The 27,480-nt window shown below is 37.6% G+C and overlaps 1 protein-coding gene across 2 annotated transcripts in view; it reads right to left on the bottom strand.

Moving 5' to 3' along the window:
* Positions 1-27,480, bottom strand: part of ANO10 (anoctamin 10) — a 130,167-nt gene that overhangs the window by 29,328 nt on the left and 73,359 nt on the right. For both annotated transcript variants that reach the window (XM_052797242.1, XM_052797250.1), the window contains exon 12: positions 15,346-15,462. In XM_052797242.1, the coding sequence (XP_052653202.1) occupies positions 15,346-15,462 (117 nt within the window). The remainder of the gene's footprint in view (positions 1-15,345; positions 15,463-27,480) is intronic.

The raw sequence follows: 27,480 nt of genomic DNA on the forward strand, positions 1-27,480 counted from the left end.
TCCCACCTCTGAGTGAGTTTTTGAGAGGAGGCTGAGGGATGAAAAAGGAGGGTACTCCTCTGCAAAGCTGAATTCGACCTTTCCAATAACTTAAGGAGAAGAGAACATCTTGTAGAGCTCTCATCTGTTATCTGTTACAGATACTAAATACAGTGATTTCAACCATTTAACCTTTAATATAAATGAAGTCTGGCGCACTGTCAAGATGGTGCTGCAGCTATCTGACCAAAGCACGAAGAGTCGAGCTCTTACTGTTAAAATGTGCTTCAGAGGGTGGAAAAGGTTCATCATCATCAAACACCTTTTGGTCTTGATCTTAAACTGTGATGGATTAAAGAGCGAGGCCTTCAGAGGGGCAGATTTGCCCCCACCTGTCTTCTCCTCCCCCCCCGGCCCCAAGAAATATCCACACTTCTGTTTGCAGAACTGCAAAGAAGATTTTACTAGCAGTATCAAAAAAGCTAGCAAAAGCTGAGCTGCAATTCTCTTTTCCAAATGCAAAGAAATGCTTATTCAGACTGTATATAAACAGCAGGTCCTTCCTGCTGGGCCTAAAAACTCCCCATCATTTCACAGTATTGAAACATATTCCACTGCAATACAAGTTTCTGCATGTGATCTGCTCTTTTAAACTGATACTCACTTAGTCAAAATAAAATTAAACTCATTTCTTGCGGACATTTGATTTTGTTCTTCTTACAAATCATTATATTACTTTTGAATATACTTGTATGTGTATCTCATGCAAACATGTTGCCACTGCTGTAGAAATAATGTGGATGCCCATTTTCCATGTGTGCTGCCTGTGTTTCTGGGCTGCTTTCAGGCAGGCAGTGGTTAGTTTTGGAAGAGCAGCTGGTGACCTGGAGCACCAGGGAGCACTTATGCAACATGCTTATACACCTTATGTAACTTTCATATACTGTGACAGCCAAACCACCTCCCAGATATTTGACTATCTGACAGCTTTTCCTCTCTAACTCTGTCACTATCTGGCTTTTAAGGAGATATTTTAAAAAACTGCTAACAACCCTCCCTCACTCCCCCCTCCCCTCCCCCCAAGCTCCCTAGATTACAGACACTAATGGCATCACGCTAGCTACCAGCAGAAATAGATCAGGTCTCTGGTTTTTGGACATTTTCACATATATCCCCTGCCAGTAAACCCAACTTTAGAAAAATCACATTGTGCACACACTCCAGCCAATGTTTCACAGCAGAAGAAACCCATGTTTTTACAAACATTTCTTCTCATTCCTCAATAAGCCAATCTTTAGCTGAGTACATGGCAAATATTAGCCAAGGACATTCACTGAGGAGGAAAGTAAAGAAAATTTGTTGTGTGGCACTCATCTATTTAACAAAGCTACAACTTTTGAAAATATCTTGTGAAAAAAGAATTCTTATCAATTGAGTTCTTTTTCTCAGCTGATATCAATGCAAAAACCAAGGCATAATGCTCTTAAGAAAATTAGTTCTATTTGTCTTTTCTAGGATAGTTGCACAGTACATAATGCTTTCTTTTTTTTTATATCATGTTTAATTACAATTATTTATAGCTTGCAGAAAACAGTATTTGTAAGACAAAGTCTTTCAGAAAAATAAAAGTGTAAACGACTTGAACTCATATATTCTGGTCAACAAAATTTTAACTCCTAGCACACTGTTGTAAAAGAACATCCTCATTTTGCACCAGTATTATGATATTGACACTGGTAGAATACAAAAAGCATAGGCAATATTGTAAGTATAATACAACTAGCATTCTTCTTAAATGCCAGCTATAAGAAAGTAGAACCACAATCTTGTTCTCGCCATTGATGTTGGGACCTTAATTGTGAGATATCTTCTCTTTAAGCTTGTCAACAAAAATACAACAGAGAATTTGAATTTTAAAAGTAGCATTTAGTAGTAGCATGCCTAGAAACACAGAAGATACAAGATAATTTGACCTAAAAAAGCTAAGAGGCTTTGGGCATTAAAGCAGACTCTCAAATGTTTATCTTAGTGCAACAGTTTTGCCCTCAAAGCTACCCAGTATGATTAATGTTGGCTGGAAAACATTATGTACACAATACATGAGTAGAAAGACAGTAACTTTTAAATGCATGTACTCCAGGGAAAGCAGCTGCCTATATTCAGCTGAACTTTTAAAAAACTGCCTATTGTGACTATAAAGATGCCTTTAAAAAAATAAATGAAGGCATACAGTAGTCACAAAGGCAAGATGTAACTCAACTGTTAGGCAGAAAGCATGGGCTGCAGAAATCTGGCTATGCATTATGGAGGTGCTGGCTAGAACTCCCTAGCAAAGTGCCCCCCTTGAAATGCAGGAGATCCCAAACAGCAGAAAGATTCAACCTCTTAGTATTTCTGAGCACTCCTGTCATGAAACAAATGTTTGACCCTTCTACACATAAATGCCTCTTATAAGAAAGCCAACATAGCTAATTACTAATGGAGTATTTACTTTAAATTTATATTTATAATTAAATTAAAATTTTAGATGCATAATACAATTTTATACGAGTCACACATGAAAATAACTAAATATATTAAGCACTATAAACCTATTCCTCATTAATGTGGTATTTTCTTCTTCTATAAAGTTAACAGAGTTTGGAAGATGGACTTTCAAGTGTCCCAGTCCCAAGTGATAGAAATGACCTTAGCTATTTTAAGAAACGAAACAATGTCATTTGCTATATTGCAGTATAACTGCTCAGCACACTTCAAAGACACAACAGGCCATGAGATCAGCCACCACCAACTCCTGCATATCTCATCTAATGACAACTACCAAACTGACAGTTCTCAGACATGTCTGTTTTGGGCAGATTAAACAATTTTCCATGAGAAAAAGACAGGAAAGTACACCCAGCACCTAATATCCCCCCTATGGTGGCAAGGAACAGATTAGGTAAGTCAATTCATGTACCATATTATAGTGGAAGACCAGGAACTACAAGAACCTTGCCAACTTGAATTTTCCCAAACTGTCTGGCTTTCATTGTGTTAGCAAAATGGTAACCTGGCATCCAAAAAAGAGGAGACTCTGCACCAATTCACATTATTTGGCCACCTATACACAAACAGAGGAAAAAAGGAGTTACCTAAAGCCCTGAAGCACATGATTTGATTATACTAATTGTCTTAAAGCAAATTTGCAAGCATCATTAACAAGCTAAAAGCAAATCAGGCTGTCATGTTTTCCATGAGGCCTGTAAAATAAAATGACAAAAACTCAAATTCACAGGTTCCAGAAGCCAAAAGGATCTCCATGATAATTCAGCCAAACACCTGCTCTTATATGTAAAAGCTAAAGAATTTTTCCACCAAACCTGATCAGAATATATTAAGATGTCTGCAAATAATCAACCCACGTCCTTAGCACCGAGGATAATGAGTTGTAGCACTTCTTGCCAAAGGACACCGTGGACCCTAAAGCTAAAAATGGTTCAAAGGGAGGCAGAATACCACCATGGAATAAAAAAATCACTGAAGATTACTACATACAGAGAAACTGCATCTGGCTTAGAAAAATCAGAGCTAAAAAAGACTGGAAAGTAGAAGAGTTTTGGGAGGAAGCACAACCCTAGTCACCATGCTTTCCTGCTCCTTCCTAGACATCTGTTTGTGGCTGCTGGTAGAGATAGCATACCAGCTTTGATAAAAGTTTGTTTTGTCCCTGATACACTCCATTTCTAATATGGACCAACATTCACCTATTTTCACAGGTACAAAACTGTGCCTCCTTTATGTAACATCCAATTTCAGCCACTGGGCCACATTACGCTCTTATCAAGAAGGTTAAAAAGTCTCCCACTATCCTTCCACGTGCTGGTAAATACAGGCATCTCTCAACCCTTTTCTTGACAAGCTAAATAAATCGAGTCTTACAAGACTAATGTCACTAAATAATCTCCGCTATATATGGCAGCAAAGGTTACAAACTGCTGGTTCAGACTGTCACATAATTCAAAGAGAATCATTTGTACACGTATTAAAAGAACTGCTGATACTGGGACAAAATGCTTATAAATGTCCCTATGGTAGATACAGACTTCTTCCCACACAAACATCTTAAATGGGCAATAGCTAGAAAAAACTATCAGAGCTTAATCTCTGCAGACGGCCCCATCTTTATCTCCTGCATTCTTGGTATGGCATCACAGCTCCTCTCTGATTTCCTAATCTTATACACCAGATTAAAAAAGGCCAGAACCAAGTTCCTTTGTGAATACAAGTCCTATCAGTCCCCTCCTAAGGAAGCTAGCAGGTTACTTTGGCGGGGCATACACATGAAATGGAGAGAAAAGCAAGTTAAAACTTCTTTCTGACTGATACCCCATGCCTGCTTCTAGCTGAGCGACTCAACACAGGGTCATGGTTCATGTTGCCTGATCAGGCATTAGGACAAAAGGGGACTCAATCTCCCTTCCCCTTCACACACACAGGCCATCTCTGCTCCTTCCTCAGACACTGGACAACCTGTCATACTCTCTTAAGGGATCAAAGTTTCTGCAGTCCCTCATCATTTACCAGTTTCATTTCAGCCAAGTAGTACCCATCATTGAACAATGTATCTCCACCATGGTTACAAAATAATTAGTGAAAATATGACTTTCCTCACTTATAATATCTATGAAATACATAGACTGAATTTTGCTGCTGCTGTCCTGCCACACATGTATATTCAATTTGGAGTTAGACTGCCTACATGTCTACTAGTGACAGAGGTGGGGCTTTTTGTTTTTACACATGCATGGCATGTTTTCACAAAGAAAAGTCTCACATACAGTTCAATGTGTCCCAGGAAACAATGAATTTCATTTATTTTAATCTTCCAAAGCAAATAGAAGAAAAACCCAAAAACCTCTCTGACAAAAAGTGTCACTCTGGAGGAAGTGTTTATCTTAAAAATATGACCTTTCCTAGTCCACAAGGAGCTTCAGCTATACCAACTAGCTCAACATGGGGATGTTGGGCTGGATGACTTCTAGCTGTCCCTTCCAACCTACGCCAGTCTATGATTCTATGAAATCACAAACTCTTAAAGGTCATGTTTAAACATAGTCTAGGTATCAGTCTGGATATTGGTAAAGGGCAAAATCATTTAAGACATCATAGCAAAGTTCCTTATATTATGGATACAGTAAGTCTTAGAAAATGGGTGTTGACACAGAACATGTATTTGCTAAATATCTATGAATAAGTGAGTGGTGCCTATTCTGATACAATAGAGATACCTATGTCAGATATGATTACTTTTCAGCTAACACAGATGAACATATGCAGAGTTTGCAGAAGCCTTCTAATGCACTGGAGTTAAAACAAATAAAACCGCCTTTGTTGGACCAAGCTGCTTCACATCCGTCTGTTCACTTGGAAGGTTTTCCTCAGCATATATTTTACTACATTCAAATTTGTGAATTATCACAAATTTTGAGAAGCAGCAAAAGAGAGCAAGTGGACACAAGTGAGTTGCCAAATAACCTGCATAAATTACAAGAATGTAAATGAAATATGAATTGATAATTTGCTCTAGAAAATTATGAGTGGCACAAAAACCCCAAGCCAAAACCCAAATGCTGCCATATGTTGTCCGGCTTGTGGGACCTCAGTGGCTCCTAGAGGACAGTAATTTGACTAAGAGTCAATCACTTGCACTGCCTATCAGGCAGGTGTCCCCAGTAAGACACCTCAAGAGCCAGAGGCGCTCAAAGCCTGAAACCTCCTGCAATGCAGTCTTTCTCTGTGTAGCTTTGGAGAAGAAAGAGCAACAATTCCACCCATCCTCAATTACAACTAGGTAAGAGGATGAGGGAGAGGACAGTTAATGCTTTAAGGTAATTCATTGCTAACACTGAAAGGGTTCACAGAAAAAAAAAAGTCATCTTAACGGACATTACTAGTGTAGAGCAGTAGTTGGAGAGCTAACTGCACAAACTGTCACTGCTTGTGTGACAAGAGTCCAAGCCATGTAGGATAGGGTCCAGTCTGATGGTCAAGGGACTGGTCTCTGCAATATAAGATCCCTTATCAAATTTAATGTCAAGCCATAGTTGCAGCAAGAAATATCGGGAAAGACAATGCTGGGAGTGAATTCAGTAGCAGACACATCAAAATGTCTGTAGACATCTCCTCTTCTACTCTGCAACACAGTCTTTGACTGTACTGAGGGATTCTGCCGTCTCTTGTGAATTAAGAGAAAATGTCCTGTATCTATGTATACACTGATAATGCTGTTTATGCCTGGTTTATTTGTACATATATGTGATTATAAAAAAAGCTGTGGCCTACCATTAAAATACTGCACCTCTTTACCTTGTATGTTCAAGTCAACAACACAGACTGGAAAATAGGAAAGACAATACAGAACAAACACAAGTGCTAATTTTTATCTTGTCTTTTGAAAATCACCCCTTTCAATACATTCTTCAACTCTATCAACTCTTTAGATGCTGGGGGAAGGTAAAGAATTAGATACTTGAAAGTGCAAGAAGCAATGGTCCATGAAACCACCTTTACAGAGTACTCCATGATGAAAGTTTGAAAAGTATTTGCATAAGGACTACTCTAATATACAAAAAGCATGTGCTATGTAAGTTATATAAACAACATATTAAACTATTCATGGACACTGTGCAATTTAAATAAAATTTACACATATAAAAATAAGTTTTATGTTATTCAGACAAGCAATTACATCTCATTTCAGAACAAAAATTATCAATCCATATATATAGTAAGGACTTGACTATTTGGCATGTGTCTTACCCACCTCACTAAAATGGCAGATATATCTCAGAGTGCTATTTCTCAAACAACAAAAAGTACAAGTATTCAAGGCAGCACCAGCAGGCATAGAGATTTTTTCAAATTCAAAATGAATAAAACCCCAGCGGCTGTGTAGGCATACTTGTTCTTAGAATCACCGGGATCAGGCTGCACAGCATGTGCAAAGACTCAGTCGTGGTGCAAGTGTCATCACTAGCAACACACAGACATGAACCCACTTCTAAATTTTTGTCTCTTTTCCAGGAATTCTGTGGGTTCCTGCTTTTTGATCTCCAGTTAGTCTCAGAAAGAGTTCTCCCTGCAGACAAGATGACAAGAGTTTTTCTTTGGGGCAGGGTGGGTAATCAGGTAATATCTAAACATCTAAAATTTGACTGAAATCATCATCTCTGAAAAGTTGAGATATATCCTATTTACTGTCTTCCTGCTCATAGAGAAATCTTTCCAGAGTCAAGTTTAATTATTTCAATTAAACTAGCCTTTCCTTTAAAGGCTTATTGTTCTTACTGGGATCTTTTGAGGTGGCATAGAGAAAAGGATATTTAAAATGTGACAGGCGTGTAGGAGTCCGCAGCTGCTTGCAACAAATACTACTTTTTTTTAATCACCAAATTCTATTCAGTTCTATAAAGAAAATTTCATTATCAAATCATGGTAAGTGTAATCTTTTGGGATTCTTTTCTTTTGAAGAAATTTTAACAAGACAAGAGACTTCATTTTTTCTCTCACTCTAGTCCTTCACCTTCTCAGTAACAGGTGCAACGATTATTTGGAAGTCTGCACAGACATATGAATGTCCTGTTGAAAGCCTGGTTACCAGAGCTCTTGAAATCAAGTGCACCATGCACTTTACTCTCATTTGTATGGGAAGTGGAATAGCCTCTTCCCTTGTATTCAAACCAGTTCACATATAATTGGGATCCCCTCTGGGTTCTGAAACTATGAAAGCCTGACGTAGTTGCAGTATTCTTACAGTAGGAACAATTTTAACCTAGTTTTCATCCTATCCCCTTACTCCAGGTTTCCTTGTTGAGATTGTATCTTGTCAATGATCTGGGATGTCAGGCAAAAAGAGAGGACTGAACTGATTGATGTTCATTCCACCACCAGCCTCTAGGTCAGGATTTGAGAAAGGTAAAACAGGTTACCTTTCCAGAGAGACTCAGCTGTTACGGAAACATAACTTGATGGACAATTTTACCCCTGGCAATAGTCACAGAGAATGAATGGATTGTTGGAAAAGAAAACTACACCTGCTGGGAAGCTGATGCACTGTTTGTTTTTGTTCCTATTAAGAGCATGCAAAAGTATCAGCTACCATCACATTATACTCATATCTATTTAAAAGTTTATATTTATACTGTTAGCTCTCAAGGGTCCCATATTTAAAAGTTTAACTTATCTGCAAACCAGGCAGACTTGGTGTCATCTCACCTTCAGTTGAAAAGTCAGAAATGGGGACACAAAAACCTTCTTCCCAAATTAATGCGTTTTTGACTTTGTTTTTTTTTTCTTAAAGGTTCATCACTTATTTTGGTTTTGCTAACACTTTTATATTGAAAGTAATTTTCAGAAACGTACTCTCAAGAAAGGTCCAGCATTAAAAGAATTCACATTTAAAATACACTGGCAAAAGTATGTTTGACACAATCTGTTCTTCTATGACTGGGTGCAAGTTTTTCTATGCTTAAAAAACTGTATTATGAAAATATAATGAACCTTACTTGCACTATATCCCTGCTGCTACCAAACACATGCAAATGTTATATTGACATGCCTGAAAGCATTCTGACTATTCACTAGGGAAAAACTGCATTTGCAAAGTTGAATTAACAGGTTTGGACTCTTAAAAAACCTACAGTAAACAACAATGATTAGTAATGGCTCTATTTTAACATCACAAACCAGTGGAGCCTATCAAAAAAAGTGCAGCCACACACTTTTGCTGGAAAAAATGAGTTTTTGTTAAAAATACATTTTTCTTTAGAAACAGTACTATTTTTAAGGATTTTTTTTTTTTGTCAAAACAAAGCAAGTGTTTTATTTCATCTCATTCTGTTTTAAATTAAATTCAATGTTCGAGCTCAAGTTTCACCAGTCTTTCCTACAGGTTGTTTTGCAAATCTTTGGTTATTTGAATGAAAAATTTTCATTTCAGCTACTTGCCCTTCCTCCTGTCTGCATCCTTGTGTTTGCTCAGCGTTGCCAGCGAGCACAGCACAAGCTTCTGCTTTTATTATCAGTGGTGTTTTGAGGGTAGTCCTGAAGCTACAGGTAGTCCTTTTCTGAGCCCTCTAATTCTTGTAATTATAGCACTGAATGAGGCAGAAATCCACTGAGTTTTTTTCAGTCTCACAAAAACTGTCTTCAGCACCCATTTCACAAGATAAATAAGTGGGATGTTAAGAACCAACGACTCATGCTCTCCCAATGTTAAATGGTTAAAAACAGAAGAACCTGTTCTCTTCCTTCCCCTGCCAAAAAAGAAGGGTAATTTCTGAGGCTCACTGACAGTTCAAGCAGCTATGTTGGTCCATCATACCCACAGTGACATTGAGACACCTGACATGTTAGTAAATAGAAAATCTCTGCAAGAACAGCAGCTTGAAGAGGTGCAAGGAGCAAGGATAAATGTTGCCCAGTGCAGAAGACCCTTAAGTTAGCAGTATCTCCTTGTTTTGCTCTGAGCTACAGAAAGCTGTTCCCAGAGAGACTAAGCACTCTAACAGGACAGGGGCCAGATGGGCCAGCACACTCAAACCCAGTGTATTCCTTCTGGAAAGGACGTGATTAGTGCTAGTGGGTACTATTCTTAGGGAAATGGCAAGATCCAGATATTGCAGTCAGAAAACAGAAAGCTTTGCAATTATTAGAGCTGCTGCAGTGAATTGCAATGTTAAAGCACCGACATTACTTGAAGCAGAAGGTTTTTACTAGAGAGAACAGCAACTTTTACATGCCAGAATACCTGCAGAAGGAGGAATAAAGAGTTTAAACTTTCCATATGACTCGCACCTAGGCAAAAAGACACCTGCCTCTTTCTGTCAGTCTCACCATCCCTTTCAAAAAGAAGCTAATTAACGCACTAGCATGTTTTGAAGCTTTTGGCCAATGAAGATGATGCAGAGATCAGTCACAGCTTTCTTCATTTCTTGCATTTCCTGGAGAGGGAACTGAGACACAAGGCCTGTTTTCAGTAAATGGATGACATTGCTGGAGAAATCCTAGTGAATGTGGCACCTACTGTTGCTTTGGAAAACTTGTTATTCTTCTGGAATTCATTAAGAAGGAGCACTACTGACTTACAAACACCTAGATCTCACTCTAAAGCAATGGAAGCAATTGTTTATGGATATACAGACTATACTACTGCCACTAAGCGATTGTATGTAGATGGTACAACCACCACAGGAGATACTGTATGAAAGAGCAAAAGGCCCTTCTCCACTTGGCCCAGGCTGAATGATGGTTTTAAACCGTCTGCCGAAAGAGGGTACATTTAGATTAGGTATTAGGAAGAAATTCTTCACTGTGAGGGTAGTGGGACACTGGAACAGGTTGCCCAGAGAGATTGTGGATGCCCCATCCCTGGAAGTGTTCAAGGCCAGGTTGGATGGGGCTTTGAGCAATCTGGTCTGGTGGAAGGTGTCCATGCCCATGGCAGCGGGGTTGGAAATAGATGATCTTTAAGGTCCCTTCCAAACCAAACCATTCTATGATTCTGCGACTACACTGCTTTATCTCACTCTGAAAATAAGTACACCAGGGTTGATAAAGGAGGCATATTTTCATGGCTGGTGTTCAAAAGCTTGACCCTTTTCATTACTGGCAGTTGAAGAAGGACGACAACTGTCAATCAGCTGACTGGGCCCTTTGTTCACAAGCATGTTATCTATCTGGAGTCTTTCTGGTGCAATATTTACAGATGGACACCAGACATCCAAGAGATGGACACACTTCTTCACAGGAAGCACTGAAAGGCTTCACTTATCAGAAGGAAAAGGCATTTCTGTTAAAAGATACTGGCCACTGATGGCTAGAACACTAAGAAAGGAAGCTAGAGCACAGGGATGACGGGATGTTTATAGATTAGGTCCCCTTGGAGGTAAGGGCTGGGAGAAGGGAAGGATCTGGGAAGGGATGCACAGACCAAAAAATCCTCCACATCTGCATTTCTGCTCCAGCTTAAGGACAGGTTTTTCCCCCCCTGTAGTTCCTCTGAAAAAGCAAACTCTTACAGTGAAATTTATTTCTCTATTGCTGCTATCAGGGCTATGTTTATTCTGCTGAGATAGTGAAGGAGAAGCTATAAGGAAAAATATCTTTATCCAATTTATATAATTCAGATTTTTTAATGCAAAAGTACCACAAAACCCAAGCATTTTTACATCAATATGCTTTTTTTTTCAGAGCTAATACTGATGCTGTCTAGGTATTTGCACTTTGTGAAAAGATACACCATTCCCCACCATTTAAAACTTTATTTTTCCTTGAAAAATGGCTACTAGTTATACCTCATGTTGGAGTTGCGAGTCACTGTATTTCATGCTCAGAAAAGAACTGCACGAATAATTATTTTCACCCAATTTGTCTCTCGCTTGCTTTGCCTGGGTCTAGTTTTGGTGCAGAAAGAAGGTATTATTTTGATGTTTGCCTCAATTGGAAGAAGGTAATACTGGGAAGATCTCACAATACCTGAAAACATGACTGTAAGCTAGTCCACAAAATGCAAGTTATGCTGTTTAATCTGTGGTTGACTTGTGTTTCTGGAACTTCGACCTTTTATAAGGATAGACTGCTGACCCATCTCCAGCCATGAGGGCCTTTTGTCTACTCATTAAGCTTTGATCTGTCCAGAAGCTAAAATGCTTACCAGTGTAGCTTTCACTGTCACTGCCCTGAAAAATGCTAGATAGTGTCCTCACACTGTGTTTACAGCATTGGTCCCTCACCTACGCCTATGGTAATTTCTGAACCACTGAAGAATTAACCGACTGTTCCCTTGCTGCTCGCAGGCACACCTATACTTGGTCTCTCTTCCTTAAAATAGGAACTAGACCAAAGAGCATGGCATGCTTCTGCACTTGCAAGAAATAGATGCAACAGAGCAGAGTACTGCAAAGAAGCAAGGGGAGTCTTGGGCACCTTACCCCACTTCACCAGCTAGCTACTTCCCTAAGAAGGATCATGATGTTCACCAGAAAAGGGTCCATAACCCTAGTAGCAGACAGTACCCATTTCTAGTTGCCCAGCATCCAGGCTTCCTTCCTGGTGACGAAGAAACTGACAACACTTTAGGGAGTGTGAATGGAATCACTCCTGCTCTTCTTCCAAAAACCTTGATCTATATTCTCTTTACTCCTCTATTAAAGAGTTCACATTAATTTATTCTCTGCCCCAACCCCCCCAAAAAGAGAGTCTAACCAGCAGCCTCTCCCATTCTTTACACCGAAGGGCCTCATGGAAATTTGAAGCAAAGTCTACAGACGTAGCACATTCCCCAGTTTGGATTCAGAAAGGTTAAAGTAGTTTGTCCTGAGTTATGTCAACAAACTTTGTTAAGATACTTCGAGTGTATCATAACAACGTATTTTCAAAATAGATCAAATTATTACAACCCATTCAACAGCCCACTCCCTTTCAAAAGTCTTAACCCAAGCTATGTAAAGAAATGTTTCAAAGAAGCATTTCAGAACTTCCTAAAAACCTTTCTTGAAGTTTGAGAACTTCAAAACAAGACTGTCATTCCAATATAAAATGATTTTTTTTTTTTAATTACACCATTTTTCACTGTATAGGAGGTTTTAACAAGCTCTAATGATGATCGTTCATCTCTGTTAGGGAGTTGAGACACTGTATTCTTTAAAACCCATTTCAAATAGACACTAACTCAGTCTTCAAATGGATTTGAACACAGAATATAGTCCCACTGCACCAGGTTAAAAAGCAATTAGCTTAGCATTAATGCAAATGTAAAGGTGCTCACACTGTCTAAAGTTAAGGATCTCAAGCACAATCAATACAACTGTTCAAAGCCACTGTATTAGGAGATTTTCTCTCCATGCACTATATATGGAGCCTGATAATCTGTTTTGGCATCTTGGAGTTTACAGTCTGGTAAGTGTTAATACCCTTCTAATAGCTACATCCCAAGACAGCAGTACTCTAAAAGCTCATATGGTAAAACACAATGGCATGCGTGTCTGGATAGCATCAACAGAGGAACGTGATGCATACTTGCACAAAAGTATATAAACCAGTTTCTCCATAACACATGATCCCACAACACATTTGCCCCAGACTTCTATGTTTGTCTTTTTAAACAGTTGTTCTGGGGGATTTTGTTGCTGATTTTTGCTTGAGAGTAAGACATACAGCATAAATTACCATGATGACTCTCAGTAACAAGAGGAAGAACTAGAAAATGTGCTTCTAAAATAAATGCTTCAGTATCTTTTTCCACTGCCAATGTATTACTTTTAAATGCAGATATTTTTCGCTCAAAAAAACTTAAGGCAGCAGAAAAAAAAGCCCAAATCTCTACATGTCTATGGGATATGTAGCATAGTATCAATCAGAGGAAATCTAAAAAGGTGATGGTAGACACTTGTGTTTAAAGTACCTACCAAGGCACCTGAAAACCAGCCAATATTCTTCCTGGATCCTGTAGGAAGCCTGAAAGTATTAGGTGAGAACTGCCAGGGTTCTGATTCTTAATGAAATTCCAACTAACTTTTCACCACTGAATTACTGACACAACCCTGAAGAACTGGGAATCAGGAATATATTATTGTAGGCAATGCGCAGATGCAAGGATAGCAGATGAAGTTCTAACTGCTGACACGCATACTCATGTTGAAAGAGACTCCGAATATATTCCAGTTGGCACATTATAACCAAAGGTGACCATATTCACTTCAGCTTAAGGTTCCAGTGGATGACCTAGTTTTGCCTGTCTACAAAATGAAAACAGAGAATGAACAACTAAAATAGAAATGTAGTCCTGTTCCTTTTAATATTATCTAAAAAGTACATGAGATCCATGACCAGCTCCTGGTTAACTTCACATCCACGTACTAGAGAAAGGCAAAACAGAACTATCAGACATTAGATGCAACTGTAATTTGGATTTTGTTTGTTATGGCTGATTACGGAAGACAGGGCTGACCTCAATAGCAATGTTCTAGTATCACACAAAACTGTGGGTATTTAAATAGAAAAGGCAGTGTATTGTTTACAGGCTCAGTTTGCCCAGAATTAAGAGATCATTTTGTCACGTGCAGCTATGGTAGATGTTTTAAAAAGTACCCTCCCATTCTACACAAAAAACACAGTATAGAGGAGGTTACACATCTGCATGTGGAGCACACAAAGAATATATTCATGTAAAACCATGCATTGCAGTGTAAAAATATCTGAGCTAACAATAAATAGGTGAACCAGTCTCTGCAGCTCCATGCTGGTTTGTTTTGTTGGGTTTTGGGTTTTTTTTATATGTAAGCTAGCTTAGAAATCCTATCTACCATGGTACAGTCAGAAACTCCTAAAGAATGCTGCCATTTCAAAACCAGCTCTGTAGAATCTCTGTATCCTACTGAAGCTAATCCCATATGATTCTTCATCTCTTGTGATCTCCACCACTCTCTCTATGGAAACATTTGTTAAAATGGAAATTTTCAGTAGAAAAATCTAGTTCCTTATTTTCCTAAATTGCTTTGGAATGCTTGTTAAATATGTTGTAAAATACACTGTATTTATGCAATAAAATGAGAATATTGTATGGACAGTAAAATAAGGCAACATTACTGTTCCCTCATACATACTTAGTTCTCAACACAATCATTTCAAACATGTTCAGCCTGTTTACAATTTCTGCTTATATTAAAGCCAAGTTAACTGTTTATCTGTGATGGTATTTCAGCAATGAAAGAAATCTTAGTGTTGCAACAACAAACACCTCCAGGGGATGAAATGAGGTTTCATAGAGCCCAATGTCCTTTAGAGGTGACAATATAAACAACGTATTTCGCACACACAAGGACAACAGACATTCCAAGTCCCTACATTACTAGCCACACCAGGAATTTCAAGCTATTTGAAAAGGAAAACCATTTTCCTAATGTTGACTCACATACATTGGTGGGTTAAAAGGACAGATGAATATGCTAAAACTTCCAGCTCTCTGCTCCACTTCTTAAGCAGTGATGGATTAACAGAAAATGAAGCAGTATCTGAAATACTACAGTTTACAACCCAACATGTAGAAGCCAGCACTGTTTTCTACTTATTTAATACTCTGTGCTGTACACTATAGTACCAGTGACTGTTCCACACCCCACCCAGCCACTCCAGCTCTGCCACCACAACCTGTGGGGTAGAGGTGGAACAGCTTTAGCTAGCTAATCCTAATATAATGTAAACAGGAATTTCAAAACTCCAGAATTTATGTATTTATCCACCTAAAACAAAAGCAGAATCTCCCTGGTTTATCTTTCCTTCAGACCACCAACACTTTTCACTATTCTACATGTCAGTTGCTCATACCTGTTGTTTGAGAGCCTCCAGAGATTCAAATTCCAATCTGGCGAGTTTTATCTGGATATCTCTTGGTTTATCCGGAATTACAAATGCCATGATAAACTTTATTGCTAGTAATAAGTGCTGGAAAAAAAATAAGAAGAAAAATGTTGTTCTATGGAGTTCGAAGCATAGAGAGAACAGTGTAATACTATTTCCAAATTTTAGTAATAAAGGTACAAACAATTATTTCTTGTGACATGTACAACACAGATAGCATACTATAACCCCATTAAGCCTCAGCTACTCCATATTTTTTCTATTTACAGTAATTCATAATTTGAATATAAACACAAATAGTTTGGCTTATTTTCATAATAATCCCATTTCCACTAGGTACTATAAATTTCTAATTCAATTTTGTATTTGTGATTCCAGATAAAATAATAGCTTTTAAAACATATTATTGGTGCGTAGAAATTGAATTATGGCACCCAGCACATATAGTTTCATAGTGAACTTTTACATATGTATACACACTCATATAAATATATTTACATATAATTAGATGCAATTATAACAACATACATACGTGCACGCACACACACACGTATGTCATGATAAAAATGAAACAAGCATATTGCAAAAAATATAAACAAACACAGAATTTCTGCATTAAAGAAGTTATTGAAACCTAAAAGGACTCCTGAGAAAGCATCAGAAGAGAACAAAAACTAAAATATGATCTTTAAAGAAGTGGCACACTTATGAAAAGAAACTTTCCAGGAAATGGAGAAACATTCCACATACAAGATGCCAAATTACTTATCACAAAAGATTATAATCTTATTTAAGAGAAAACAAGCATGAAGTTCTGTTGAACCTAGTCACTGACCAGTCCTTAAATTTCACTTAAACATGCACAATTCCCCTCCTCTCACCAAAAACAAGTGCCAAACTGCCAAGTCAGTGGTTTTGTTTCTTCATTTATGTCAACTATAAATATCATCTAAACAAGAATCATTAAATCTTATTTTATCAAGCGCTAAGCTAACAGTATGCTGCATGTTTGCAAGCAGGAACTTGTTCTTAGCTAAGAAAACCCTGACCAATATAAAGCAACACATAATATATGTGCTTAACTTTAAGCACATGCTTAACTTCCACTGACATAATGATACTCGTAGACATGCTTAAATTTAGATTGCATGTACAAGCTACTTACCAAATTTCCCTGATTTTTTTATAAAATGGAACAGATCAGTGGTCCTTTCTGAAATACATTTTGCTGAACTATATGATCCTGATGCACTTGGGCACATGAATAACAATGTAACAGAACAAAAATCCCTGAGATTCTGGAATTAGGTGAGCAAGAAACCAGCAAAAACACTACAGACTTCGCAGGAGTGGTAGTGAAACTCTAAATAAGCCAATTCCAACAAATAAGAGTTAAAGTAAGAAATCAGATAATGGTAACAAGGAAGAGAACAACAATAAAGAGCCAGACATGAAATTATTTTTAAAAATGTATTACACAAAAATCGTTGGTAGGTCTAGGAAACAAACTGTTAGTGCAAGGAATAAGAGGTGAAAGGAGGCTGAAAATTAATTCAATGCTAATATATCAATGAAAACCTGAACACAGATTAAGAGGTTAATGAAGCAATTAGCATGTCTGCTGTGTAATGCAATGGGTAATACTGCATTATTAAAAAAAATAAATATATGTCAACAGTAAAGCATTCCCCCGCTCATACAAATTTTCTTTTCCCACTCAACTTAATAGTGTCTGCTACTAAGGAACTTTTCTTGCAAACAAAATGATAGCAAACAATGTTGGTTTATGCTAGAAATACGTAACAATAAAACATGTCTCAGAACTAGCACTGGAGATCTCTCTTAAATGAAAAAAGGTAAAATGTTGAAGACAATAACAAAAAAATAAGACAAACAATACTTCTATGCAGAATAGAGTCATAAGGAATCACAGGTTGAAGGCGAATAATTAATCTACAGATAAAATTTTGGTTTGCAAAGAGGAAAATAAGGAGATCAAATTTGGAGTTAACTCAAAACTAGGTAACAGGAGTAGGGTTAAATCTTACACTTAAGGCAAATGACTGACAGAACCAGAGGAAACTGAGGGATTTGAACAGGGATATTTATTTGAAAAGTTACAATGGACATCCCAGTTGAAAAAAAGACTCAGCATTACACAATGTAGCTTCTAGCTGCTCAAAATCCTTTGGACTGGGGTTCGTCTCACTTTGCTAAACGAAAGAAAAAAACCGTATTATTTTATCATATTAAAAAGCAAGAATCAAATTTTGGAACTGTAACTGTTCAGCTATTGCTTCTTGAAGAGCCTTGAAAACATAAGCCAAGCTAGTAACTTTACATGGGGACTTCAAAGTAGCTCCAAATCCAAACAATTTTTAAGAAAAAAACCAGAATCATTTCAGGAAAACGTAAATAATATTATGGAGGACAGAGTTTTTCCCATTTTTAATAGGGGTGAGGAAGGAATAGAAGAGACATCTAGAGAAAACAGATATAAAACCAATAAAAATGCTGCAGTTAATCCTGGAAAACACTGTATTTTTTAAAATAGATTTAGAAGGGCAATGCGTTTTAACTACTTCACCACATGAAGAGTTTTGTAGTGGTATCAACTAAGCAGAGCCCAGCAGTTCAGCAGTATTCTAGAGATGAGTTTTTTGGCAATAGGCTGTTAACCACATGTATTGAAAAATACCTTTGACACAAACTAGCTGTTTGTCAGAAAAGAAGCCAGTTTTCATGCTAGCACAACTCATAGCCTGCAAAGACAAGGATACAGCCTTAAGCACGAAGGCAGAAGCTGACTGAGAAAGCCTTCAAGTCAGAGAGGGCTCAAAAGTTGGAGTACAGATGGGGAAAGTTACTACTTCTGCTTGCCCTACTGTCATCCTCTTTCCTAGACATCCACTATGGGCCACTGTAAAAAAAAGATAACTGGGTTAAGTAGACCTTTGGTTTACCCCTCAGAAGGGCTTTTTTTATGTTCTTTTCCCTCCCATCAAAACAAAGCTTTATCAGTCATAAAGTGCTCAGAACTGCATGGGATGTCCCTGTGTGCAAGCCTGTGACCTCAGAAACCACATTGGACTCAACAGACTGCAAATTCAGTTCAATTCCACCTCATAACTCCCAGTGAACCTGAAAAAAGACATCACAGCAACAGCCTCCCTTGGATAACTTCTCCAGCTGTTCCTAGTTGCAAATTAGGAGTAATATTAAACAAAACTGGGAAGGCAACTGGCAGAAATGATGAATGTGGGTCATATGATTGATGAAACCTCTTTAAAAGAAAATGTATCTAAATTTATTAACAGTTTATATCACATTCTAGAATTGCCATTTGACTAAGGAAATGTAAGTAGTTATTCAAGAGAAATTGAAGGAAAAAATAGGGCGATGAGTAGTGTTCATTATATTATTCATATTCCATACTGATTTCTTAATCTTGTTTTAGTATAATTCCTGCAAGTCAGATCCACAAAAAGGAGACATCTGCTTTCAAAAAAGAAACATCTTAAGAGGACAGTATAAATCACCAGAACAGACAGCAAAATTCTCTTTCATAGTATAGTTACATTAATACTAGTATGAACATATTCTAAAAAGAAAATATGAAAGGTTATCCAAATTTGCTGCACAACTAGTGCAAATGTATTTGTACAATACTAAAATTTCTCCATAGAGTTGGTTTTGTGGTTGTTTGGTTTTTTTTTTATTTTGGGGATTTTTTTATTCAATCAAGTTACAAACCCAACCATTATTTCTAACGGCAACCATTAAAAAGCGGTGCTGTTTCCAAGAACATGGCCTTCATGATTACAAGAGGACTATTTCACTGCAAGCAAAACCCAGGGTAACATTCACACAAGCTGTAAGCTCTCCAATGCCAACAGCAAAGTCCCCTCCTATTTTGCAATCTGCCAGTGGGCAAGGAGAGAAACAGCAATGAGTCTCTCCCCCTTGATAAATGCAGTGCCATCAAACTCTTTGAGGTCTTGTGCCAGGTGCTTAGAGAGCCAGAAGAACTATTCTGTTCTGCAAAGCCACTGACAAGAGTAGAAGCAGCAGCTGTGTTTTGCAGCAGTGAGTCCCCAACCTCATCTCTTCTAAAGCAGAAAATGCAAATTAGGGTTAAATTCTTGGAATTTTGAACAGCTAATTTGATTTCTATAGTGGTCTTACTGCAGCAATTCCTGTCAAAATCTACTCAACTGGAAAAAAAAAAAAAGGAAAAAAAGAACACGAGCAGTAGCTGTGTTGCTGGTTAGCTGATAAAGTGCATGCCAAACGTCAGCTTGGAGAGACTTTAATAAAATTTTGTATCAAAAGCCTATTTTAGAATCTATTATTTATAAAAACTTTCAATTAAAATCAGAAATCTGGACCTAGTCCAGCCTAGAACTAGTACATACTATGAAACAAGATGGTTACTGATTACTAACTCTGCATAGGTAAGGAACCCAACACAAAAGCCAACACCTGAGAATGGCACATTGCTTTGAACCTCTATTCCCTACTGGTATACGCAAAATATCTTTGCAAATGTAAAGCAAAGTATCACTGCAAGATCATGTTGCTGTCAGAGCAGAAGGCAGGGAGATCATTAGATTCTTTGCTAGGACTCTGGATCACAGTATTCTGACACTAAACTAAGCTAAGATCAAACACTAAGAACAGACCAAAAAAAAAAAAATTTCTCTTTCTGTGGCAACAGTTTTTAGCTTTGAGGGTCTTGCATCTCTCTGAGTATAAAAAAGGCAGGAGGAAAGTGAAAAATAATTCTGTCAAGGGAGCAATACAGGCAAAGAAAAATTTCCATAAAACTCAGGAATTAAATTAAATTGTCTTTAATAGACAGCAATAAAATAAATTTATGAGTAAATATTTCTGCAATATACATAAAAAGAAAGCACGACCAAACTTTCCTTCCTACTTTTGGGCTGAACTGGCTTCACTACAGAGGCTTGCTAATGGAGCAAAATCATCACAGCTGAGGGACTTTAAAAAGGGCCTTTCTTCTGATACTCTGATAAATGCTGATTTTAAAACCTCATATCCCACATATTATTGTGGAATTTTTGTAAAATGGGAATGGAATCTGCCTTTATAAAAACCTCTGATATTCCCTTCAAAATTTCATTTTATCCATAGACGTGTCCAAAATCCTGGAGGGGGGGGGGGATGATAAAAAAAGTTATTTCGCATTGGTCCTATTTCAAGGCTTCTTCACGTCTCCCATTCAGCTTGAGACTTTGTCTTCTCTTCCCACAGACATACCCATGCACACACTTAAAGTCCAGATGCCTGCCGCAATCTGCATGCGCCATCTACCCCATTTATCCCCAAACCAGCATAATCCATCTCTCCCTCCTTTCAGCCAGAATAAGCTTTCTCCTCCCTGCCAAAACTCCAGGGAAACACTAGGACTGAAGTGCAGCCTTCCTGCCTCAGATTCAATGCCTCTCGCCACTCCAGCACAGTGAAGTCTGTCTCAGCTCTCAGCTGGAATATGCTCAGTACAGGTGAAATGTTCACACACTTAACACCTGCTGCACTCCTTTAAGTCTCTACAAAGCACATAAAACAAAGATGTTTCAGAAACTTGTATCTTTGCCAAGTTTGGGCAGTTTTCTCATAGGAGCATCATAAAGCACATTCTTTAGATCAGAGTAAGCCTTCTGCCAACCTTCACATTGCTACTTCAGAGCACAGATACAATGCATCTTCACAACACAATAATAATCTTATTTTTATATACCTATAAATATTCTATATTTAAATTTTTTTATATTTATATATTTTCTCCTTTCTTGAAAGGAGGAAGGCATTTATGTAAAAATGCAAAAACTCGAAACTCCAAACTGAAAAAAACCCAACCAGCAGGGAGAGTTTCAGCCTGACCTATTAAAATGTGGCAGAGATAGATGCAACTAAACAGAAGCTTATTACAAAACATGTCAGAAAGCGTATGCAGAGACAGCATTATCCGGTCCATTTATAATTTGTAACAGAACGTCCGTTTCTTCCTCTTGGATGATGAACACACGCGTATACACACACAAACCCGCAAACGCTGCCCAAGGAAAACCAGCAGCTACATTTCTGACAGAACATCTCGCAGACCATCAGAAGGGTAAGAGCAGATCATCCATCCCCTATTGGCCACACCAGCACATTTGTGAAATCTAGCCCCACTCAACAGAGTATTTAAGCTTATATTTAGTTTTAAGCATACCTATAAATATATTTATGTTCAGAAAAACATTTAAGTCCAGGCTTAAAAGTAGATTAAAAAATAATGCCCAGGTCATTTGCTGAATCTGGGTCTTAAAATTCAATGGCTGAATCACAATACATATTTTCTTTTCCTGGGGGTGGTAGGATGTGACATATACTAAATTCACCTGTCTGAAGAGATGAATGCCAGCTTGCACAAAGTCTCTTTACATTTACACTTCTGAAATGGTTTTAATTAGTGCAGAAATCCTGGTATTTTTATTACCAAGCCACTACAAAAACCTCACAGGTAGATATCTATGCTGAAAAAGATACCAGGCTTTAATATGCAGTTTTGAGGTATATTTCAATCATGAAAACAACTATTGAGCTACAGCATGAGAATAAGGGTTTGTTTTATTACTGTTACACATATATTAGCAGCGCTGGCCTCTAGTAGCACCGATACACCTCTTTTTCCAGTTACGTCATGGCCTTATACCTCAAGACTATTGAACTGGTTTCTTTCAGAAGTAAATTTATTCTAAATACTACAATTGCTTCATATACTATCATTATTGAAAAAAAGACAATTCCAGACCAGCACTCCTGAGCAAGTGACTAATGTATAAGACAACATGAAAGTTTAAAAAAAAAAGAAAGATAATCTCTAAGGAAGCAGATTCTCTGCTCTTCTTTCCAGGAAGTTACTGCAAAAGCAATGGGTTAGGCAAAGCAAAAAATAAAATATTGCAAACATCATCTTCTAGTGAGGAAGCTGGTCTCTTCTGCCTATACATATTTTTATACTCTCTCGTTTCCAAAAAAGCTCTACAAGACCAGTTGGAAAGCAAGCAAAGTAACCGACTCCTACTTCGGAAACTTAGCCCTCCTCTTGGAAAGCCTTAGGAAGTATTTAAACCACATAAAATTTTAAACATAAGTCATCAGGGGCAATCTGTTAAATAAATAAATATTCTACCAATGCACATGTTAATAAACTTGAAAGTGCAAGTAATCTGATCAGTTGCATAGTCATGACAATTTTTTCATCTTACAGCACCATTATACTTTCTAGTATATAATGAATTCATCATCTTTTAAAAACAAATTATCTAATTATTTATAGATTATTTCTTACTAACATTTAAACCACAGCTGTTATACATCATATTCAGTCACTAATGAACTAAAGCATTATCTGGTTTTATTAGTCTTTTTGAAAAGATTTAGACACCCAACTGTTCTCCATAATTTTCTACAACAATAACAAGATGTAAGGCAGCACAGAAATCTATAGAAATTTTGTCACCAACTTATTAAATGCTGCACAAAAGCCACTAGTTCTTTATTTCTCATCATTTACATATTTGTTCAAGCCTTTCTATAGATCTTTTACACTGGAAATTTTAAGCTTACTTTCAGATTACTTTTTCAAGACTGAAGTATGAAAAAAGAGGGACAAGGGCTGGTAAGGTAGGGTGTTTTATTTACATACACAAGCAACACTTTCCCCTCTCTCCAGGCAAGTTGCCATTTTTGTGTCTATTGCTAGAAATTATACATTCAGCAGGTTCTAGAAACACCTGCTGAAAGAAAAACTTCTAAATAAAAGAACTTCTGATATCAATCTTGTACACAGACTTCTAACTGACTGCAGCTTGGGAAAAAACAGTTACTCTAATAATCTTGTTTTATAAACACAGCATATTCTGTGACCCAAAATATTTTATGACACAGCACACTTGCAAAACTGTCTCTATAAAAGTCACTATAAAACTACAACATACACAAATGAGCATTACAGAAATATTACAAGACATGATTTTTCTCACATTTGTTTCATCCTGTAGTCAATTCAAAAGACATGAAAAAAAGCACCGTAGGTATAAATTTGTCTTGGAGCTTGTAAGTATTTGCTAATGGTTAATTTTGCAGTAACCCAACAGTCTTGAAAGCAGTGTGATAATGCACCCATCTCTATGTTACCATTTGATAATCCTGAAATGTTTTGGCACAACCCTTATCTCAATTTATGGCTAGCGTTTAATAGGAACTGGGATAAGAGTTGCCAAAAGCCAAATTAGCTAATGCTGAATGTAATGAACAGCAGAGCTCTGATCACACTCTGAAATAAATTCTAAGTGAAAAGGGGAAAGAAGGATGCCTATGGAATTAAAATTGACAGTATGATTAATACCAAGCCATATGAAATGCCTCTTAGCTGATTGCTAACATTACATATTGGTTCCCATTCTGACAGGTATAGTTTATTGTCAAAACGCCCTAATGTTCCACATCAAGGAAGGAAAAAGAAGTTCGCTATTTTCTATTAATCTACAAAACTTATACTTCTTTCCACCTTTAAGCCATACATTTTTCTCTATGAAAAAAGATGCAAGTAAATTACAGCACACGTCATTGTAATTATGCATTGTAAGGAGTTCTGTTTCTCAGGACTCAGAAATTCCTCCTTGGTTACGTGACTGGATGACCTGGGATTAGTAAGGACATACGAAGTATTGTTTCTGCCAGGGGTTTGAAACTACTGTAGTCAGTTCAGTGATAAACACACTGAACTACAGTCATCGCAGGCATGCATACAGGCATCACAGATTTTGAGAACTCTTTGCTCCTGCCTCAACCAAACCTCATTTGTCCTAGTCCACACCAAAGTAGACAGGTATAAAACTCCCAATTGAGTTTTGGACAGACTCAGCAAAGATATCAGAATGTACACATAGGAAAGTAAAACCACTATACTTTAATAAGCTTTACAGATGGCTTTCCCAAAACTGTATGTTGGTTCTGGAGATTGTGACACAATTAGACTTGTCAATCTGACATTTTATTTCAGTTTATGCTAGGAAAAGGTGACACTGCATCTATATTGGAATGTAAACGATTTTAAACATTGAAATTGATGGTTTTATCTGTCACCTTGATAGCAAGTAACACAAAATGTAACTGGGGTTTAGTTTTAAGAGTGAAGTCTCAGTCAGTTATTCTTCAGAGAAGATATAGACCTAAGTTTTTACCTTTAACTGTGAATAACAAGTTCTCCAACTAGATGCATCACATTGTATTTATAGGTACTTGCTTATTTCTCTTGCAACTACCTGGCTTTACATACAACTGTCTTATGACGGTTTCAAAGCTGATTGACATGAACATTATTCCTACTGAAAAAATCTGTTCACCTCACAACATTAAGAACTGTATCTGAATAAACACATTTAAAACAAAATATATTTCACCACACTGCAAATGCATCTTCATTGAATGATTCAAAATTTTAGTGTAACGCACAGCTTTCTTCTGTGTATTCATCCTATTGTAAGTGGCATGCTTTACTTCTGTTTGAAGCTGTAAGTAAATTCTGTATGACACAGCACATTTTTTAATCTGGACCAAAAGGTGAATCATGCAACATTAAATAACGAACAAAATGTCACAGCCATGACTCAGAGAAAAATAATGGTATTGCGATATATCACACAGTAAACTGCAGATTAATTGTTGTCTCTATTCCTGTGCAACTTTAATCAAAACAAATGAATTGAAATGGGTACAATAAAAGTAGCTAATCTGAAACAATTCTGTAGGAAAAAATTAAATTAACAATTTTCATACTGGAAACTCATCACCTGCATTTTTCTTGTAAAAACCTAGAGGGTTTTTTTCATCAGAACTATGCAAAGTCAAATAATCCTTTGCTTTTCAATAAAGGTCAGAAGAAAAGCTTTCCATTCAGCTGGAGTATTTTAATTAAACATTGCAGCAGGTGTTTGGATGTGCTGCCAACTCCTGAAAAGCTTGCATAAAAACTGTATCTTTAAAAAAAAAGACCTGTACATCCTCTTTATCTGTCTTTTCTGTGAATGGGTATTCACAAAATTACATACAATTTTCTCTGTTTTGGAACACCAGTACCTGCCCTTGCTGTAAAAGAGTTCTTCATCAAAGCTGTTGGAAGCTAGCCATGAAATTCTCCCATCAACTTTTATGGCCGTGGCAGATCTCTGCAACAGAGCACAGCCCAGAGTTTAGCCTTAGCTGACGACTTGCTTCAACTTGTTGGGAACATAACTGGTCTGTTCAAGCTGACAAAAAGAGAACCTTTAACTGTGAGCCAAATTCACTTTTGAGACAAAATACTGGAGTTAATGCAGACCCCTTTGCAGGTCATATGCATGCAACTGAGTTTTTCAGCAATAATACACCTCCCAGCTTTAGCTTTCCATGCACTCACATAAAAGCAGCCTATGAAATGCTTCCAGAACTGCTTACATTCTTAAGGAATGCAAAGCCCATCGAAAGGTGCAGACTCCAGAAGAGAGGTGGGAGGAAATAGAGTAGAAAAGAAGAACAAGCTGTGTTCTCCACAGTGGCAGTAAGTGATTCTATCAAGTCGTTCTATCAGCTGAGAATGCGGAGTCAGAATGTGAATCCCAACATAGAGACTAGAAAGCAGTAACTCTCCTATACATTCAGATACACAGAGCTGCATCACTGCAGTACAGTTCTTCAAAACTAGACTTCTATCAGCGTAATCCAATGCTTACTGCTTGACAAATTCAGTGGGCATCCAGGACATCTCAAAACCCATCACACTTGAATAAGGAAGATTCTCAATTGAATTCTGATGTATGAGGAGAAAGGAATACCAGCAAAAATGGTAATATAGCAACAAAGACTGTTATTCACTTAAGTCACTTCAGGTTTTTTTCTAAGACTTGGTAGTTTGGCCTTTGGAACTACAGGCAGAACAGAAAACCAACAGTTGAATCTCAGTGGTGTAACAGTTTTCACAACATGCAGTGAGCACAACTTCTCATCTCCCTACAAATAGCAAGGCTGAAGAAAAAAAAAAAAACACACCCCACTACTTACAGATTCAATTAGAATTTTAAGACCATTTGGGAGTCAACTTGCAGCAAGGGCTCAGCATCACTTTGTTGCTATGGAACATTATCACATAGGAATAATCAGCCATAAAAACCTGCAGCTGACTCATTCTCTGGCTGAAATGATCTCAGCTGAAAAGGCCACTTTCAACTGGATATGAATTAAATAGCAATTCTGAGCATGGCTCTGAAAGATGCCTCAAGCATCTCAAATGGGCAATGCTGAGATGTCAGACAAGATCTTGGGTCAGTGACTAAATCTGAACAGGTCCTTGAGTAACTATAACATGCAAGCAGAGACAGGTGGGAAGCTGAGACTTTTCACACATGAATCTCAGCAGAGCTGACCCGTGCTATCACAGGAATCTGAGAAGTCCAGGGACTGAAGGAAGAAGTCATCTGTACCTGTGACTGGTCTGCTACTCATAATTAAAAGGGGTAACATGGAACCAAAAATGACTGTGTCTCAGCTTCAAAACTCATTCTGGGAATGAGAGAAACCTGTGAAGAGGCATTACCTCACTACAGGAATAACTTCTAGCAGTAGTGATCTGGCCCTGCTGTGAACCAGGAGGATGGCATTACAGAAGTATGTATCCTGCAGACCTTGAGTCTTGAACCAGTCCTGGGTCTGCACAGATAGACTGATGCAAAGCAGATATTTATTTCCTGAATCTGGAGACCATTTGTATTTATTAGTTTTCCTTACGACCAGACTGAAAAGTGATTCTTTTTCTTCTCTGAGCTAAGGAAATACCGGAAATGGAAGTATTCTACAGTGCCTTTCCTTTAGCTTCTAGATGAAGCAAACTGCTGCTCCTTTTTGTGCTAAACTTGGGTAAGGAGCATTCTTCAGGAAAAATGAGAAGCATACAGAGAAAAACGAAAGGATGTAAATGTACAGGACTGAGCAAGCCTGGCGCACAAGGGCAAGACTGTTGCTGCAAATGGAGCATGCCTTGGAATTGGCTGCAAT

This window comes from Harpia harpyja, chromosome 1 (assembly GCF_026419915.1).
Source record: "Harpia harpyja isolate bHarHar1 chromosome 1, bHarHar1 primary haplotype, whole genome shotgun sequence".
NCBI lineage: Eukaryota > Metazoa > Chordata > Aves > Accipitriformes > Accipitridae > Harpia > Harpia harpyja.